Source organism: Pelophylax lessonae, assembly GCF_965119305.1.
Source record: "Pelophylax lessonae genome assembly, chromosome: 9".
Lineage (NCBI taxonomy): Eukaryota > Metazoa > Chordata > Amphibia > Anura > Ranidae > Pelophylax > Pelophylax lessonae.
In genome coordinates this window covers 156,591,680-156,609,473 of record NC_138776.1, presented here as the reverse complement: position 1 = coordinate 156,609,473, position 17,794 = coordinate 156,591,680, and the positions used below count along the sequence as shown (strand labels likewise).

The following is a 17,794-nucleotide window of genomic DNA, read 5'->3' as shown; positions in this document are numbered from 1 at the left end:
GAAGGTGCTGTGTCCGTCAATGAACATCAGAGAGATTGACGGACACAGCTCCATATCTTCTTAACCCTTGGCACGTCCCAAAGCAGTGTCAATATGAGGGGTGGGAAGAACACAGCAATAAACCTACTTCCCAAAGGTAAACGTAGCCAACCAGGTAAAACAGGAGCTCAATCGGAAACAACTGGAGCTCACCTGACAAAAAAGTACACCCTCAAAGAAAATCCAACAGCGGCATGCAAACCCTTGCGGCCAAAGGAAGCATTCACAGATGCCAACACATCCACCTTACAAAACTTTGTCTAAGTGTGCAAGGACGACCAGGTGGCCGCCTTGTAAACCTGCACCACTGACGCCTGATGATGGAAGGCCCAAGAGGCACTAAGCGCCCTTGTAGAATGCGCCTTAACAAGGAAATGAGGATCCTGACCCTTAATGGAATAGGCCTGCACCACCGCCTGCCTAATCTATCTGGAAATTGTCACAACAGATGTGGCCAGCCCCTTACAGGGTCCATCCGTAAGGACAAATCGGGAATCTGAGACCTTTTGAAAACGTCACAGGAAGTGACGAAACGCGTCAAGGTTGTGGAACGCACGTCAGCACGCTACGCACCACGTGGAACGCAAGCCGGAACACTCCGCTCGCCACTCTGCTAGGAGGTGTTTGTAAGCTGTTTCTTTGCCTGCAAACTTGGAGTTTGAGTCTTTCTTCGCTCCGATTTTTATGAATATTTGATGAATAAACTTTTAAAACGATAATACACTATCTGGAGCCTTTCTTTTAACCCCATATCCTGAGGATCGAGATCGGGTAAGGAGGAACCTAACCTGTATCCCACCAGGATCATACACAAAGGGGATCCCCAATCTGGCCTGAACGGCCTCCAAGCGCTGTAGGTCCTAGTGCTATACAGCACATAGGAACCAACAATTCTGGTAAGTCATTTATTTCTACCACAAGCCACAGGAAAAGAAGAATACACGTCACGAAAGTCACAAACTTTTATTTATTGAGCACAAAGCACTTTGCACCTGATAACCACTTGAAAAGACTATTTATTGAATTTTACATTTATTTTATTCACATATATTGACCACCACTGGAAAATACTTATTTATCTATTTATCAATTCCTTGGAACTTTTTATTCATTTTCATGTGTTTAATTGATTTGTATTTTCACTTATACTGTAAAGATACGTTTTCAACATTGTTCACATACATTAAGTTTTTCTGCGGCAAGCGCTGTATATAGCCTAGGCTATTTTTCTATCATCCATTTTAAATCTACAGCTGCTGCCACACAATATATATTTTTATATTTATATCTCACTAATCACACACATTTTTATCTTATATTTAAACAAAACATTTTCCGAGGCGCGGAGAGATACACTAGTATAGTGTTATCTTTTTTCAATCTACAAAGTGTAAATATTTTGTGTGGCCACCTTTTTTTCCAGCACTGCCTTAACCCTCTTGGTCATGGAGTTCACCAGAGCTTCACAGGTTGCCACTGGAGTCCCCTTCCATTCCTCCACGACGAAAACACGAAGCTGGTGGATGTTAGAGACCTTGCACTCCTCCACCTTCCGTTTGAGGATGCCCCAGAGATGCTCAATAGGGTTTCGTTCTGGAGACATGCTTAGCCAGTCCATCACCTTTACCCTCAGCTTCTTTAGCAAGGCAGTGGTTGTCTTGGAGGTGTGTTTGGGGTTATGTTGGAATACTGCCCTGCGGCCCAGTCTCCAAAGGGAGGGGATCATGCTCTGCTTCAGTATGTCACAGTACATATTGGCATTCATGGTTCCCTCAATGAACTGTAGCTCCCCAGTGCCAGCAGCACTCATGCAGCCCCAGACCATGACACTCCCATCACCATGCTCGACTGTAAGCAAGACACACTTGTCTTTGTACTCTTCACCTGGTTGCCGCCACACATGCTTGACACCATCTGAACCAAATACGTTTATTTTGGTCTCCTCAAACCACAGGACATCGTTCCAGTACTCTATGTCCTGAGTCGTCTTCTCTTCAGCAAACTGTTTATGAGCTTTCTTGTGCATCATCTTTAGAAGAGGCTTCCTTCTGGGAAGACAGCCATGCAGATCAATTTGATGCAGTGTGCGGCGTATGGTCTGAGCACTGACAGGATGACCCCCCACCCCTTCAACATCTGCAGCAATGCTGGCAGCACTCATACGTCTATTTCCCAAAGACAACCTCTGGATATGACGCTAAGCACGTGCACACAACTTCTTTGGTCGACCATGGCAAGGCCTGTTCTGAATGGAACCTGTCCTGGTAAACCACTGTATGGTCTTGGCCACCGTGCTGCAGCTCAGTTTCAGGGTCTTGGCAATCTTCTTATAGCCTAGGCCATCTTTATGTAGAGCAACAATTCTTTTTTTCAGAGCCTTTAGAGAGTTTTTTGCCATCTGGTGCCATGTTGATCTTCCAGTGACCAGTATGAGAGAGTGACAAAACCAAATTTAACACACCTGCTCCCCATTCACACCTGAAGGGAAAATGGGTTATTGGGTACAATTTGGACATTTTCACTTAAGGGGTGTACTCACTTTTGTTGCCAGCGGTTTAGACAATAATGGCTGTGTGTTGAGTTATTTTGGGGGGGACAGAAAGTTTACACTGTTATACAAGCTGTACACTCACTACTTTACATTGTAGCAAAGTGTCATTTCTTCAGTGTCATCACATGAAAATATATAATTAAAATATTTACAAAAATGTGTTCACTTTTGTGAGAATCTACCTATTTTATACACACACGACAGAATGGGAAATAGGTCAGATATTCTGCTATGCTACCAATTTGCAGAGATACCCTATATCCTAGTAGCTCTGCTACTTCGATTAAGATGTCCCTTCTTTTGAAGTGGTTCTACAGGCTTGGTGCTTTTTACCTTCATGCATTCCCTGCGTTAGGGTAAGAAACACCCACTATTTCCCTCCCCTACTTCCTAAATACTTGCCTGAGAGCCTGTCAGGGATCCAGCGCTGTGCCCCGGTTGCATTTGTTTCTCCCTTCTCTTTCTCTTCACAAAGGAGTCAGGCAGCAACAGAAGCCATTGGCTCCTGCTGTTGTCATTAAAATGCTGTGAGGGGGGACCAGGGGGTGGGGCCAAGCTGCACCGTGCATGTCTATGGACACGGGCATCGTTGCTCAGGAGCGAGCCTGCAGCTGTGCTGCTCCCATAGCAAACAGCCACACAAAGGCCACACAAAGAGGAGGAGCACGGAGCGCCATTGGGCTGCTCTGTTCAAAACCATTATACAGAGTAGGTAAGTAGGAGAGGTTTGTAATTTAAAAAAAAATCTAGAATAGATTTACATAAAAATAGATCCACGTACTTCTACATTTCATGCACAGCATGGTTAACGTCCTTTATCTACAAATAGCAGAATGATTACTAACAATTTTTAGAAAACATTTGGAGAAATGTTAATTGCCAATGCCTTGTGTGGTAGATGTAGAACCTTTGAAGGCTCTGGGGATAGGAGATTTTTATGTTCAGGGGAGGGTTCCAATTCTTCAGTTGATAGATAAAATATGGAGAATGGTTAAGGCCCCTTTCGCACTTGTGCGACTTCAAAGTCGCGCGATTTTACAGCAATTTTGACACGACTTTTTGATGCGAGATTGACTGGGCTTATAATGTTTTTTACTCGAAATGCATCAAAATCATGCCAAAAGTACTGCAGGTGCGACTTCAAGTCGCACAGATATGAATGGGGCTCATTGGAAATAATGGAGAAGGACTTGTCATGCAATTTTGCAGTCCCAAATCACATGACAAGTCGCACAAGTCTGAAAGGGGCCTAAAGTGATTGTAAAGTCTTTTTTTTTTAAATAAAAATAATAAACATGTTGTTCTTGCCTCCTCTGTGCAGTTGGTTTTGCACAGAGCAGCCCAGGTCCTCCTCTGCTCTCCTGGCCCCTCCCTCCTTGTAAGTGCCCCCACAGCAAGCAGCTTGCTATGGGGGCACTCAAGCAGAGTCACAGCTCTGTGTGTCCATTCAGACACGGAGCTGCGGCCCGCCCCCACCCCCTCTCTCTTCTCATTGGCTGACTGACTTTAACAGCAGCAGGAGCCAATGGCACTGCTGCTGTGTCTCAGCCAAACAAGGGGGAGAGTCCCGGGATGGCCTAGGCATTGGTAGACATCGCTGGGTAGGGATGGGCTCAGGTAAGTATTGGGGGGGGGGGGGCTAAAGGGGGACTGCTGCACACAGAAGGCTTTCTCTTAATGCATAGAATGCATTCAGATAAAAAAAAACCTCCTGACACAACAACCCCTTTAAGGATATGTCATGGTTTAAGGCATTTACTTTTTTTTTTTTTTTTTTTTTTTAACTTATGTGTGGATACCCTTTTTTAATAACAAATGACAAAGCTGGACTCATTCACTCTCTGTAAACAGAGGGTATTTTTCAATTAACACAGTTATTTCACAATGATTCCTTTAAATCATTTTAGTACTTGCAGGAAGAATTTTACATTCTTATGCATTGCATTTTTCAATATTTGCAACTGTGCCAATCAGCTCACTAGAGAAAATAACTTCTATGACATAAAAGAGTATAGGATAGTGATTGAAAAATATTAATATCTGTTTATACAAAGGTGGTCTATTCTTTTGTGCATAATATTTAAATACATAAATGTTTACAGAGGAGCCCCTTGAAATACAGAGAACAGTGGTCTCAGGAAACTAGAAATATTACATAATATGAGCGATCGGAGGTATTACAAACAATTCTCTCAGTCTCAATATCAGCTTCTCAGAGACTATTATTTATTGTTCAAAGGACATACTAAGCCCCTTATATTCTGCACAAAGCAGGTCCTAGAGATTGCCATTATTGTATTTGTTGTGGAGAGGCTCCAGGGGGATTTTATGCACCTCTTTGGAGATGCCCCATGTTGGTACGATATTGGAAGGATGTGGTTCAATACTGTAACAATATTTTAAAACTGATATTGCACGTAATTCATTTTCGAGTATCTTGAGGCACTTGAACGTTACAGATATTCCAGCTAACCTGAAACTGGGGCTGAGCAAAAAATTGCTTATGGCTAGAAAATTTATGGCACAAAAGTGGACGTCACCTTATCCACAGGCTGTAGGAAATCGATAATTGATACAGTCAGTTAATTTTAATTTCTAACACAGGAACTTTAAATAAATTGCCAAAAATTTGTCTGGAATGCCTCCAAAGACATGGTTTGGTACCAAATAATTTTTTTTATTGTACTTTGGTTAAAATATCTAATAAAATGTGGGGTAAAAAAATGGATCTTGTTTATTATGTGGCATTAAAAGCACTTTTATTTCAGAACAGCGTGGTAAGAAGAATCCACAAAGCACCCAAACGTACACCATTAGGATCTAGTAGATTCCTGAACTGACCATACATTTAATACTAGAATAGTAAGTCCATCTGCTATTGCCTAAGGCTGGCCATACACTATACAATTTTCTTATTCAATTTCCTTTAGATTTACCTAAAACTATGTAGTGCAAGGGCCTGCCTGACTGCATACAAATTGAAAGTGTTTAGGTTTGACCCTATATTACATGGTTTTGGTAAATCTAAAGGAAAGTTGAAGAAAATTGTATAGTGTATGGCCAGCCTTAGAGTCATCATGGTACTAGTAGTCAGGATATGGTTGTCTAGGTAAGGGAGATTGCGGGTAGGGTGGATTTTTGTACCATACTTTGTATTTTTCTCTGTATCGAGCCCTGCGTTACAAACAATTTTACGAAAATACATTTACAACAAAACAAATAATAAATAGTAGCACTTCTAAAAAAGCACAAGCTTCAACCACTAGACAGGTAAAGCACACACCTTTAAGTGTCATTCCATATTACCATTTAAGAAGGAATCTCTTTCAAAGGCAGATCAATATTTTACCTCTTTTACATGGGCATCATCAAAATACATCCATTTGCGAATTTTGGTTTGAAAGAAGAATGTGGAGTAATGTTTGCCATAGTAACAGATCATTCCTACAAGATACAGCTCAGAATGCTTTGCTCGGTCATCTGTAACTCTATAAAATAACTGGACAAAAAAAGAAATTTTAAGATAAACTTGCTGGCTTCTTGATAACAATCATGCATGTAAATAATTAATCTCTATATTAAAAGTTTGTCGACTCCCTCCCCCTTTACCCAGCCTAATGACTGGACAATTCAAGCAACATACTGATAAATTTTGCTCCCTGCTCACACTTGAGTTCTCATGCTCTCTCTTCTTTTTACACCATGTATAAACTGCTACGTATACAAAAGCTAAACAAGTGGCTATAAATTCACTTTATAGACTGGTCTCTTAATATCAAAGCATAGAACGACAGGACACTCACATCGCCAAGCTTCAGGCAGGTTCCAAGGCTGTGTATAACATCTTCAGCCAAATCCGAGTGATCAGAATCCCACACCAATCCTATGGTAATGATCTGAGGGGCATTCATAAGCACACGACGGATTCTAATTTTCTCCCCACAGTTACTCTGTAAACAAACAAGTTTCTGATTATAAAACAAAGTAATTTAAATGTATACTTTAAAAAGAGATAATTCCTGACTGATTACTTACTGGACAATTCCTCAGGTCTCCCATAGTACTTGCTTTCTGTAATAATTCACCAAACATGTCAGGTGTTGGCTTTTCTCTTCTTTCCAACATACATATTGCCTGATTGCTATGAGTACAAGAAAAAAATAGTGTATGTTTAAGTAAAATATTCCTCACTGAGTCACAAATGATAAACGTTTTCATGGCTAATAGAACATATTATATTGTCTGCTTTGAGTAGACTATATATACACACACTATAAAGTATTTTGCTACATGACAAAAGCAGGTCTGCAAGTTTATGAATTACTGAGGACATTACTAGACAGCAAATATAGTGAATCCGGAAAGTATTCACAGCGCTTCACTTTTTCCACATTTTATGTTACTGCCTTATTCCAAAATAGAATAATTATTTAACTCAAAATTCTACAAACAATACCTCATAATGACAACGTGATAGAAAATTGAAATATTTTTGAGCAGTTTCTCCCATTCTTCTTTGCAGGACCTCTCAAGCTCCATCAGGTTGGATGGGGAGCGTCAGTGCACAGCCATTTTCAGATCTTTCCACAGATGTTCAATCGGGTTCAAGTCTGGGCTCTGTCTGGGCCACTAAAGGACATTCACAGAGTTTTCCCATAGCCACTACTTTGTTATCTTGGCCGTGTGCTTAGGTTTATTGTCCTGTTGGAAGATGAACCTTCGCCCCAGTCTGAGGTCCAGAGCATTCTGGAGCAGGTTATCAAGGAGGTCTCTGTACATTGCTGCATTCATCTTTCCCTCCTCCTGACTAGTCTCCCAGTTCCTACCGCTGAAAAACATCCCCACAGCATGATGCCACAACCATACTTCACTGTAGGGATGTGATATTGGCCAGGTGATAAGCAGTGCCTGGTTTCCTTCAGACATGACGCTTGCCATTCAGGCCAAAGAGTTCAATCTTTGTTTCATCAGACCAGAGAATTTTGTTTCTATTAGTCCGAGAGTCCTTAAGGTGTTATTTGGCAAACTCCAGGTGGGCTGTCATGTGCCTTTCGCTGAGGAGTGGCTTCCATCTGGCCATTCTACCATATAGGGCTGATTGGCGGAGTGCTGCAGAGATGGTTGTTCGCCTAGAAGGTTCTCCTCTCTCCACAGAGAAATGCTGGAGCTCTGTCGTCAGAGTGACCATCGCTTTCTTGGTCACCTCCTTGACTAAGGCCCTTCTCCCCAGATCGCTCAGTTTGCCCGGGGGCGGCCTGCTTTAGGAAGTGTCCTGGTGGTTCCAAACTTCTTCCATTTATAGATGGAGGCCACTCTGATCATTGGGACCTTCAATGCTGCAGAAATGTTTCTGAACCCTTCTCCATATCTGTACCTTGATACAATCCTATCTTGGAGGTCTACAGACAATTCCTTGGAATTCATGGCTTGGTTTGTGCTCTGACCTGCACTGGTAACTGTGGGACCTTATATAGACAGGTGTTTGCCTTTCCAAATCATGTCTAATCAACTAAATTTACCACAGGTGGACTCCAAGTTGTAGAAACATCTCAAGTATGATCAGTGGAAATAGGATGCATGGCAAAGGCTGTAAATACTTGTGTACATGTGATTTTGTTTTTTTATTTCTAATAAAGTTGCAAAGATTTCAAACAAACTTCTTTCACATTGTCATTATGGGATATTGTTTGCATCATTTTGAGAAAAATAATGAATTTAATCAATTTATGGAATAAGGCTGTAACAGAAATGTGGAAAAAGTGAAGCGCTGTTAATACTTTCTGCATGCAATGTAATATTCTGTGATAAAAGAGGCCCACATACTTATATATCCGCGAATTTAGACCAGATCTACGAACTAAATTTCACCCCCTTGATTGGAGAGACAAAGAAAACCCTGGAACAATGGAGGGGAGGCCTCCAGTCATGGTTTGGAAGAGGAAATTTAATTAAAATGAACATCCTGCCAAAATACTTATATATCATGAGAGCGCTCCCAGTCAAAATTCCTAATAGTTTCTTTAAAATTATCCAGGGTGTGTTTGGAGGATACATCTGGGCGGGTAAAAAACCACGTATAGCGCGCAATACACTAACACTCCCCAAAAACATGGGTGGGTTAGCTATACCCGATCTGCGTAGATATTACCACGCCATCCATTTAAATAGAATATTGGACTGGTGGCACCATTGGGAATCGAAAAGATGGGTACAAATGGAACAAGCACAAACGATGATCTCATTAAAGAGAGCAATTTGGTGCTATGAAACACTCCCTAAACCCGTGAAGTTACATCCCTTGCTGGGAAATACAATAAGAATAGGGTTTCAACAGACCCAGAGACAAAATTTAACTTCAATGGAATCCCCATTATACCCGATCTTGGGAAACCCCAAATTTATCCCAGGCTTAGAGAAACAGCATTTTAAAAAACTGTGGGAAACAGGACAAGTCGACATTAAAAATTTTACGAGCCAGCAGATGTGGCCTTCAATCGGTAGACTAATGGATGAGGAGGGTCCATATAGGTTACTCTTTTGGGAGGCACTCCAACTGCGACACTTTTTAGAGACGCTACCGAAGCCGGAAAAATTTAAGAAACCACTGACATATTTTGAAAAGCTATGTGAGAAAACAGGAGGTATAGACCGCCCATTATCTATTCTTTATAGAATGTTGAACACTCCATTAGAAAAACCGAATCTGAAATGGTTGGAAAAATGGAAAGCGGATCTAAATATAGATGTAACGGACACACAGAAGCAGAGGATGTTTAGGGCAATATTTAGACCAACTAAATGCACGAAAATGCAGGAAATAAATTATAAAATCCTGACTAGGTGGTATAATACACCAGACAAATTGCATAAGTGGTACATTCAAGAATCAGATGGGTGCTGGAGATGCGAAGAAGGGGAAGGCACGATATATCACATTTTCTGGAGTTGCCCAGAGATAAAGAAATTTTGGTCAGAGATTGGTGATATAGTCCAAAAAGTAACAGACTATAAAAATCAAGGAAGAAGCTGCCTTTTGCCTCTTACAGATATCAGATCAGTCAGAGAGGAAATATGCAAGATCAGTACTGCCACATATGATGAATGCCGCAAGAGCATGCATACCCCAACATTGGAGAAATAGACAAGCGCCAACGGTGTTCGATTGGGTAAGAAAACTAGAATACATTAATAAAATGGAGGATCTTGTGCTTTCCTCACAACACAAACAGGAACAATATAAAAAAACATGGAGAACATGGAATTTATTCATATCCTCAGATGCGGGCAAACAATTGCTGATGCCTCCATCTTGAGTGTGGGAGTTGCATGAGAGGGGAGATGGGAGGGATTCTTTCCACTCCTTGAGGGGGGGGGGGAGACGGGAGAGGGAAGGAGAATTTTTTTGGGGGAATTTTTTCTTTTTTTTTTTCTTTGGGTGTGTGGGGTGTTTGATAGTGGGTATGAATGAGGAGAGAGAGGGGGGGGGGTAACATAGAAAAGATGTGGAAAAAGGAAGGGAATGAACAGATAGAAAGAAGAAGGGGAAACAAAAACAAGATCACAGGTTAGGTTACTCCAAGTAAAGTACAAGGAAGTAAGGGAGGCAAGGATTAAATGAGCGGGAATAGAGACAGAGACTTGCTGACTTAACAATATCTTGCCTTAGTTGAATATTTGACAAATGTTTATATATTAATGAGCTGGAAATCTCCAGAGGTCTTTTTTAGACCTAGGAGATGAGAAAAAGGAGGTGGACATTGTCTCTGTAAGCTATCTACTGATTACGGAGTTATATATTATGTAATGTTTTTCTTTTTTGTTTCTGAAAATTCCAAATAAAAATTATAAATGAAAAAAAAAAAAAAAAAGGAGGCCCACATTCCTAAAGATAGTTATAGATAGATATCTTTCAAAGAATTTTGGACAGAAAGACTACGGATGTGAATGCATCTGATGTACGAAGTGGCAACCATGTAAATAATGTTCATATACTGTATGTCCTTGGTAGTATTTTCCATTAGCTGTCCAACTGGGATTCATAGGGCTTACTCATTCCAAATCTGTACAAACAGGGCTCTAGAGTAAGGCCAGGTTCACACTGGTGAGCTGGTTTGGGGGAGATTGCATGTGTGTTTTTACACACGGTTTTAGGTGCAACTCCCATTGACTTCTATTAGACCATGCATTTTATGAAGGCGCATTCTGAAAGATGCAGCATGCAGAACTTTGATGGGCTTTCATGAGCCTAATAGAGGTCAATGGTAGCGCATAAAAAAATGCTTGCAAACCACATAGAATCGTGCTATGCCACAGGGGCAGGTTCCGAGCTCTCTTGGAGGCGGGACATTTTCGGGTGACCCACTTCGGAACAGCTGAGACATGGCCATCTCTTCTGCAGCTGCTCCACTTCTTGGGCGAACTGGGGCCCCGCTCGCTCTTCAAGAGGCCACTGACACCCCTTGAGGATGTCCTCTCAGGAACCACCCCCTTGCCTCACGCGCTGTCCCAGCTTTACTCTTTACTTTCGGAAACCCCTGCGGGACTTTGTCCTCCCAGGGGTCCTGAAATGGGAAAAGGTGTTGCAGAAGACCTTTACGGAGACTCAACGCAGAAACATCATCAGATTCTCCATGCGCTCCTCTATATGTACTTGCCTACAGGAAAATAATTACAAATTGTTAACGCACTGGTACTACGTCCCAGTGAGGATCGCCGGGTTCTTTCCTGAGGCATCTGACAGATGCTGGAGGTGTCTACGAGACCGGGCTCTATGCTCCATATGTTTTGGAGCGGTCCTAAACGGAGAGACTTCTGGGGGGAGTGAAGAGAATCTCCCAAAAGATGACGGATTATGTTATTTAAGATGGGCCCGCTTTTTTCCTCTTGCACTGCTCCTCTATCCCACCCGCTCAATATAAGAAATCTATCCTACGCCACCTCTTGAATGCAGCCAAGGTGTATATTGGCCTTTGCTGGAAAACGACTCCTCCCTCGATACCACTCTGGTTATCCAGGGTCAAACTTATTAATGATTTTGAGGACCTGGTGTTGACTTCCCAGGGCAGGAGGGAACACTACACTAAAACATGGAAATGCTGGAATATGTTTGTCTTCTAAGATGAGGGAAGAGCTCTGCATGGTGATACTTTAGATGTTTGAGCTTTGGGGCTGGCTACCCGCACGGGGTCCATCCTATCCCACTTCTAGGCTACCCTACTCCTTTTCTACTATAAGCGGCTACGGCTGTGGTCACTGATTCTTTTTTACTCCCCCCCCCCCCCTTTTTCACCTCCTTTTTCCTCCTCTTTCTAGTTTCACCCCCCCCCTCACCTCAGATCCCTCATCACCATACCTCCTTTCTCCTTACGTACTGTTCGCATTTGGTGTTGTCTCCATTACTCGCTATACTGGGGAGAAGAAGTCCTATTGAGTGTGAAACTTGTTTTTGTTCTGTTTTGACTTAATAAAGAATTTAAAAAAAAAAAAATCGTGCTATGCCCAGTGCAGTGGTGTGAACCTGACCCAATTATACAATTGTCCTTCATCCTAAATTCAAATGCTTGGCTGGAGGTTTTATTTACTGCATCTCACTATGCAATGCTGTTTATCCTCCCATATATCTAATAAACAACGTTCAATATTATATTTGCAATTTAGAGAAATGCTCAACACCTCCTACGAGTTCCAAGCTAGGCTAGTTTGTCCATCAGCATACTGGCATTTCTCAACCAACTGGTGTTCCCCATGTTTATTCCAGTTAATAATCAGTTGAGAAACAAACTCACGCAAATACAGAAATATTTTAATAACAAACATACTACATTCTTACATTTTGTTAAGGATTTCACTAAATCTTACCAAAGTGCAGTAGTAGAGATATAATGCACCATCTGAATAAAAGGCAATGGATCTGATGTGGCACCACAGCTAGTACAGACACACTGAAAAGACAAGCCCAAATGTTATATAAGAATAATAAATCTTTTAGGATGGTGGTACACAGCCTGCTGTTCAGCCAGCCAGCTCAGGATAAATTGTCATGCTAATTAACGGTTTAGCTTAAACTGCTCATATATTTTTATAGCCATTTTTCTAGCCCTATGTGAAGATGAGAGGGAAATTAGGATTTTAATTTTCTAGCTCAGGTGCTATGCCACTGCTAAAAGCATTTTCTCAGCAGTTTGGTAGCCACTAAAGCTATTCTGCATCTTGTGGCCACACTTCACTAAAAATTACCTGCATCTAATAAGGTAAAAATGTTTGGTTAATTAGAAGCAATTGAAGTAAACTCTTCTACTGGTCAAATGTTATACAAAACAAAGTTCTTCACGGTAGCTCCCCTTTGTCACTTTGTCCCACACAAAGCACTGCTAGATGTTCTGAAACTCTTATGCAATAAACCTTTTTTGAAAGTTGGTATTTGCATTTCCTTGGGCACGTCTTTTCACACCTGAGCATTGCACCTGTGTTTTTGGGTGCTCTGGCAACGTGCTTCATGGAGCAGGTTACACAGTAAAGGATATGAGCTTTCTTGACTTTTGTCTGTGACCAGTACAAAGTTGCTATAAAGCTCTGGCTGAAAAGCAAGCCTCGAGATATTCCAACCATGTTCAAATACAAAATACATAAAGAGATGCACTTTTAATCAAACTGCCAATCACGTTTTAGGGTAGCCCATATGCACACACAAAACGCCAAACATTTTACAACAGGCTGGAAAACCAATGTTTGCAGCAGGAAGCAATTCTGACACTTATAAATGCATAATTCTCAGGACTTAAGCCATATATGACACATAATGCTCCATTTGTTCCATTCAATTCCAACAGAAGGTCTTCGATAGGCCGTCAGTGATTCATTTTTCATCACCACTGAGCATATTGTGGATCTGCGCAAATTAGGATATATCTTTCCTAAAGAAATAACCAGTTGCTGCCATATGAAAATAGGGATTATAGACTTACCAATAAATTCCATATCTTGAAATTCAGTACAGAACACAGGTCCCCCCCTCCCCCGTTTCTGTAGTCCAACACTGTATATATCAGAATACACCGTTGCAATGTTCCTAGCAATAAGCCTGTGAGATTAGCCAATGGGACATCCTGAATTGGTTCACAGAGAGGTTTGTGAAGAACTACCAGATTTCAGATACCATGGAGACACAGAGAGGGAATTAGCATCAGAAATTCCTTGTAGAAAGGTCTTGACAAGAAAGGGTGCAGCCAAAAGTAGAGTAAATGTCAAGTCGGGGACAATATGATAATACACAATTTACAGGTTGGGGAATCATCATTGGCTCTAGTAGTAAAAGGTTCATTTTCAGGATTTCAAGGGACAGAGGTAGCAGAGGAACTGGCTTGACTAAAGATTAATAAAGCAGAGTCCTGATGGTATTAATCCTAAAAGTCTAACAGAACTTCAAGAAATAGTTGTTAGACCATTAACTAATCTTTTTAATAAATTAATGTCTTCTAAGAGGAATGATTGGCAGACCGCGAATACTCTACCTATGCACAAGGACAGCAAAGTAGAAGCTGACAATTACAGACCAGTAAGTTTAAAAGTGGAAGTTCAGGCAAATTTTAACTAGGACTTAACATGTTCCCACACGAATTCTAAGACTATTCTATCTAACCCTGTAAAGAAAAGATATGTATTCTTACCTATTCTGAAGCCACTCTGGTCTGGTCACGTGATCTTTCCAGAAGAGGCTTCTGTGTAGAAGAGAGATTGCTGATAAACTTTTGGTACCCCCGAGAAATGGTGTTCATGAGTATTGACTCCTTTGGGAACCAGGTATCCCAGAACAGTTAGTGAACTGTAGTCCCTGTCACAGCCTCTCAGACTTGTGTCTGTCGTTTCCACTTTCCAGGAAGGAGGAAGGAATTCCTTCCTGGATTCTAGAGCTCAGCTGGAAATCCACAATGTCAGGGAAAGGTTTATCCAACTAGACAGTAGTAGTGGGAGATCCAGAGAAAAAATCCACATGTCCCACATCGTGAGAATTTTGAGTTCCAAAGGTTTTGAGTGGAACTGAGCCAAGGGAACCGCCTCAAAGAAAGACACTGAGGCCCAGAATATTACTTTTCCTGGGGAAAGCAAAGTTTTGCCTAGGCCATGTCCAATATTAGCCATCCAAATTTTACTCCAATTGATAAAAAGTTTGGAGAGCAAGCTATTTGAAATTGATCAGCCATTCGAAAGTGTGAAGGGACTGATGTGTCTCTTGCAGGCGAGTAGCCATCACCCAAAGTCTCTTATCCACATTATTTCCACGGGACGGTTCCTGCAAATCCTTGTCCTTGTGCCAAGTTCTTGGAACTGTACCAGTATTGAACATTTTAGGGAGGAGGCATGTAATATGTATAGGAGATTCTGGGAAAGACGCTACTACAGTACCATTAGGAAAGCCAGAAAACAGAAATGCGACTGCAAAAGGAACCAATTGTTAACTCGGGACGGGGAAGAAGCTAGGACCTTGCCCTGGTCCCGTATATATCATTGCCCAATACAAGGCTCAGTGGGATGAGGTCAGAAAGGTTCTTGGCAAACACTGGCATAGCTTGACATGAAGACCTCAGTTGGGCAAAATAGTTGGCCCCAGACCTCTGGTTGCCCATTAGGATAGGAACCCCAATGAGCTCATACATTCCGAGTTTCAACAGAAACAAGAATTATCTGTCTAAGCTCCCAAGGATTAAAGGTATTTTCCCATGCAGGCACCACCAAATTTGCTCTTATTTGGAGAGAACTGATGTGTTCCCTAATGTGGACCGCTCTAAGATCCAGCAATTTTTTAACTGTACTAACAACTGTTTGGTATACAAGCTGGAATGTCCATTCAAGAAATACTATATTGGAAAAACTAAATATCAGTTGAGGGTCCCCATCGGTGAAAACATCAGGAGTATTAAAAAGCAAAGATGGTAACAGCCCTATGGCACAGCACTTTGCCAGCAAGCATGGTGGTAGAACGGAGGGACTATGAGTTAAGGGGATGTATACTATGAATATACACGACTGGTGCAAATGCAAAAAAGATGTCCCCCATCTGTTGCATCATAGATGCAACAGATGGGAGTAAGGCAGGACAAGCAAGAGAAAAGGTTGCCTTCAAAAGGATTTCAAACTGTCTATCAACATAATTCATAAAGTAGGGAACAGCCTCAACAGGAATAGTGGCATGCTTGTTGAGAACAGTAATGGCAGGATCTACTACCGGGAAAGACCATTTCTTCAGAAATTCCTTTTCTATGGGCTATAACTTTGCAAAGAGTTTGAGGAAAGAACGCCTTTTTAGAATTTGGCCAATCTTCATGCAAAGTACAGTAAATTTAAGTGTGCAAGGTATAAGTCTGGTTAGACTTTGTCAGCTGTTTTTGCACCTATAGTTTAAGGCTGAGGAGTTTCCAGTGCTGCTAAGTAAATGTTAGTATGTACCGCATCAATAAATGAGCTCATAGTAGAAAACCTAAGGCATGAAACCTTAGCTTGTGGCCCAAAATACAGTAGGTCAAACATATCTATCTCAAAGACGTTAGAAGGTTCAGGGTCACACTCAAATTAATTTAGGTGGTGGAGAAACAAAGGAGCCCTGGAGAACGAAGGTTCTAGAAGGGCAGAGAGTTCAGGCCCTTTCACACGAACGATGCGATCACATCCGCCAGTCAGTTTTTTTAGGCGGATCTGATGGGATCTTCCATGCTTCCCTATGGGGCAGCGGATGTCAGCGGTGACATGTCCGCTGACACCCGCTGCCATCCGCATCCGATCCTGTCCATGAAATCCAGACAGATGGAAACCCTATTTTCCATGCGTCCAGGGGATGGGATCGGATGAGAGCGGACAGGCAGTCCGTTTTCATCCGATTCCCCCATAGAGAGCAGCAGGGCTCTGACACCTCCCTCTCTGCACACAGAGCAGAGAGGGAGCTGTCACCTGCCTGCACAGCGGGGATCAGTGTATCGATCCCCCGCTGAGCAGCACGGAGTCCGCCTACGGAGGCGGACTGTGTGAAAGGAATCTAAAAAAATAAAAATAAATAATCATACCGTATATAGTTATTGTGAAATCTGCCTTAGCCACATAGGCTGTTGGTTGTGCACCAGAGAGGGAACTAAAACTGCAGGAAGGAAGCTGTGTCAATATTGGACCTTGCTCCGGGGAAGAACAGCCATCACCCTAAGCATTTTGCTGGTTTTTCTCGGTGTTGTCGGTAGCATAAGTGCCATGCTCTTTTTTTCTCAGCTCCACTTTATCTTGTCACCATCAAGTGGGGGGGGGGATCCCCTGTGGGGCACTCACAAAATGGAAGTGGAATGAAAAGGTATTCGTGTCTGAAATGAGCAGTGAGTCCAAGCACTGACTGATGTCCTGTGGTAGTGTCTCAGGAACAGCAAGCAGCCGGAAAACCAGCAGACATGCTTCTTGCATTCTCAGCAGAAATGGTGGGCTGAAGTGCTTTAGCTAGAAGGCACAGTGCAACTACGTCATTACCCGAGCAGCAACGCTGTGTGGGGAAAAAACTTGCCAAATTTAAAAAGGTAAATGTTATAACACTACCAACTGCCAGCATAGTAGAGACATTTTCACAAGGGTATGACTCAATATAGTGAACAATCCACATGTAAAAAAGCAGGACCAGGTCAGGGAATCCCTGTTTTTTCCTTATCCACACATCCGCACCAGGTTCTCCCAGGGGATCAAAATTCATACCACTGTGGGCATGCCTCCAAGGGGTATTCAGAGTCTGGGTGCCATAGGATTGAACCATTGCCCTGAACCTGTATAGCACTCTGCAGCTAACATCACTCTTTGCACCATTTGCCAAGGAGAGTGCTGAACACATGGTCTAATGCACAAAGCAAACATTACATGCCAACCTCGCTGTTGGGGGTCCGGATATGGTTCCCAAGAAGGACATCAAGGGTAACCGCTCTAAAGACTGCTAGAGAGCCTTTAGGCATTAAGAATATGGATCTTGATAGAAGTATAAGTCGAAGTAGAAAAAAAAAATAAAAAAAGAATGGTTTAGAAAACGCCTCGATAAGGACATGGAAACCAGGAAAAAAATTCTACAATGTGGGTGTGGGCAGGGTTATACGAGGGTGCACTGAGGGCATTCCCAGCTAAGATTTTGTCAGTGTTTCATCACCTGAAGGCAGTGGTATATAACTCCTGGTCTAGAACTTCCTATCCTGT

General features: G+C 42.1%; 1 protein-coding gene across 6 annotated transcripts in view; it reads right to left on the bottom strand.

Moving 5' to 3' along the window:
• USP54 (ubiquitin specific peptidase 54) overlaps positions 1-17,794 on the bottom strand; it is a 253,901-nt gene that overhangs the window by 93,698 nt on the left and 142,409 nt on the right. For all 6 annotated transcript variants that reach the window (XM_082267464.1, XM_082267460.1, XM_082267465.1 and 3 more), the window contains exons 6-9: positions 12,449-12,531; positions 6,626-6,731; positions 6,394-6,540; positions 5,940-6,089 (exon numbers count right to left, since the gene is read on the bottom strand). In XM_082267464.1, coding sequence (XP_082123590.1) covers positions 5,940-6,089; positions 6,394-6,540; positions 6,626-6,731; positions 12,449-12,531 — 486 coding nt within the window. The remainder of the gene's footprint in view (positions 1-5,939; positions 6,090-6,393; positions 6,541-6,625; positions 6,732-12,448; positions 12,532-17,794) is intronic.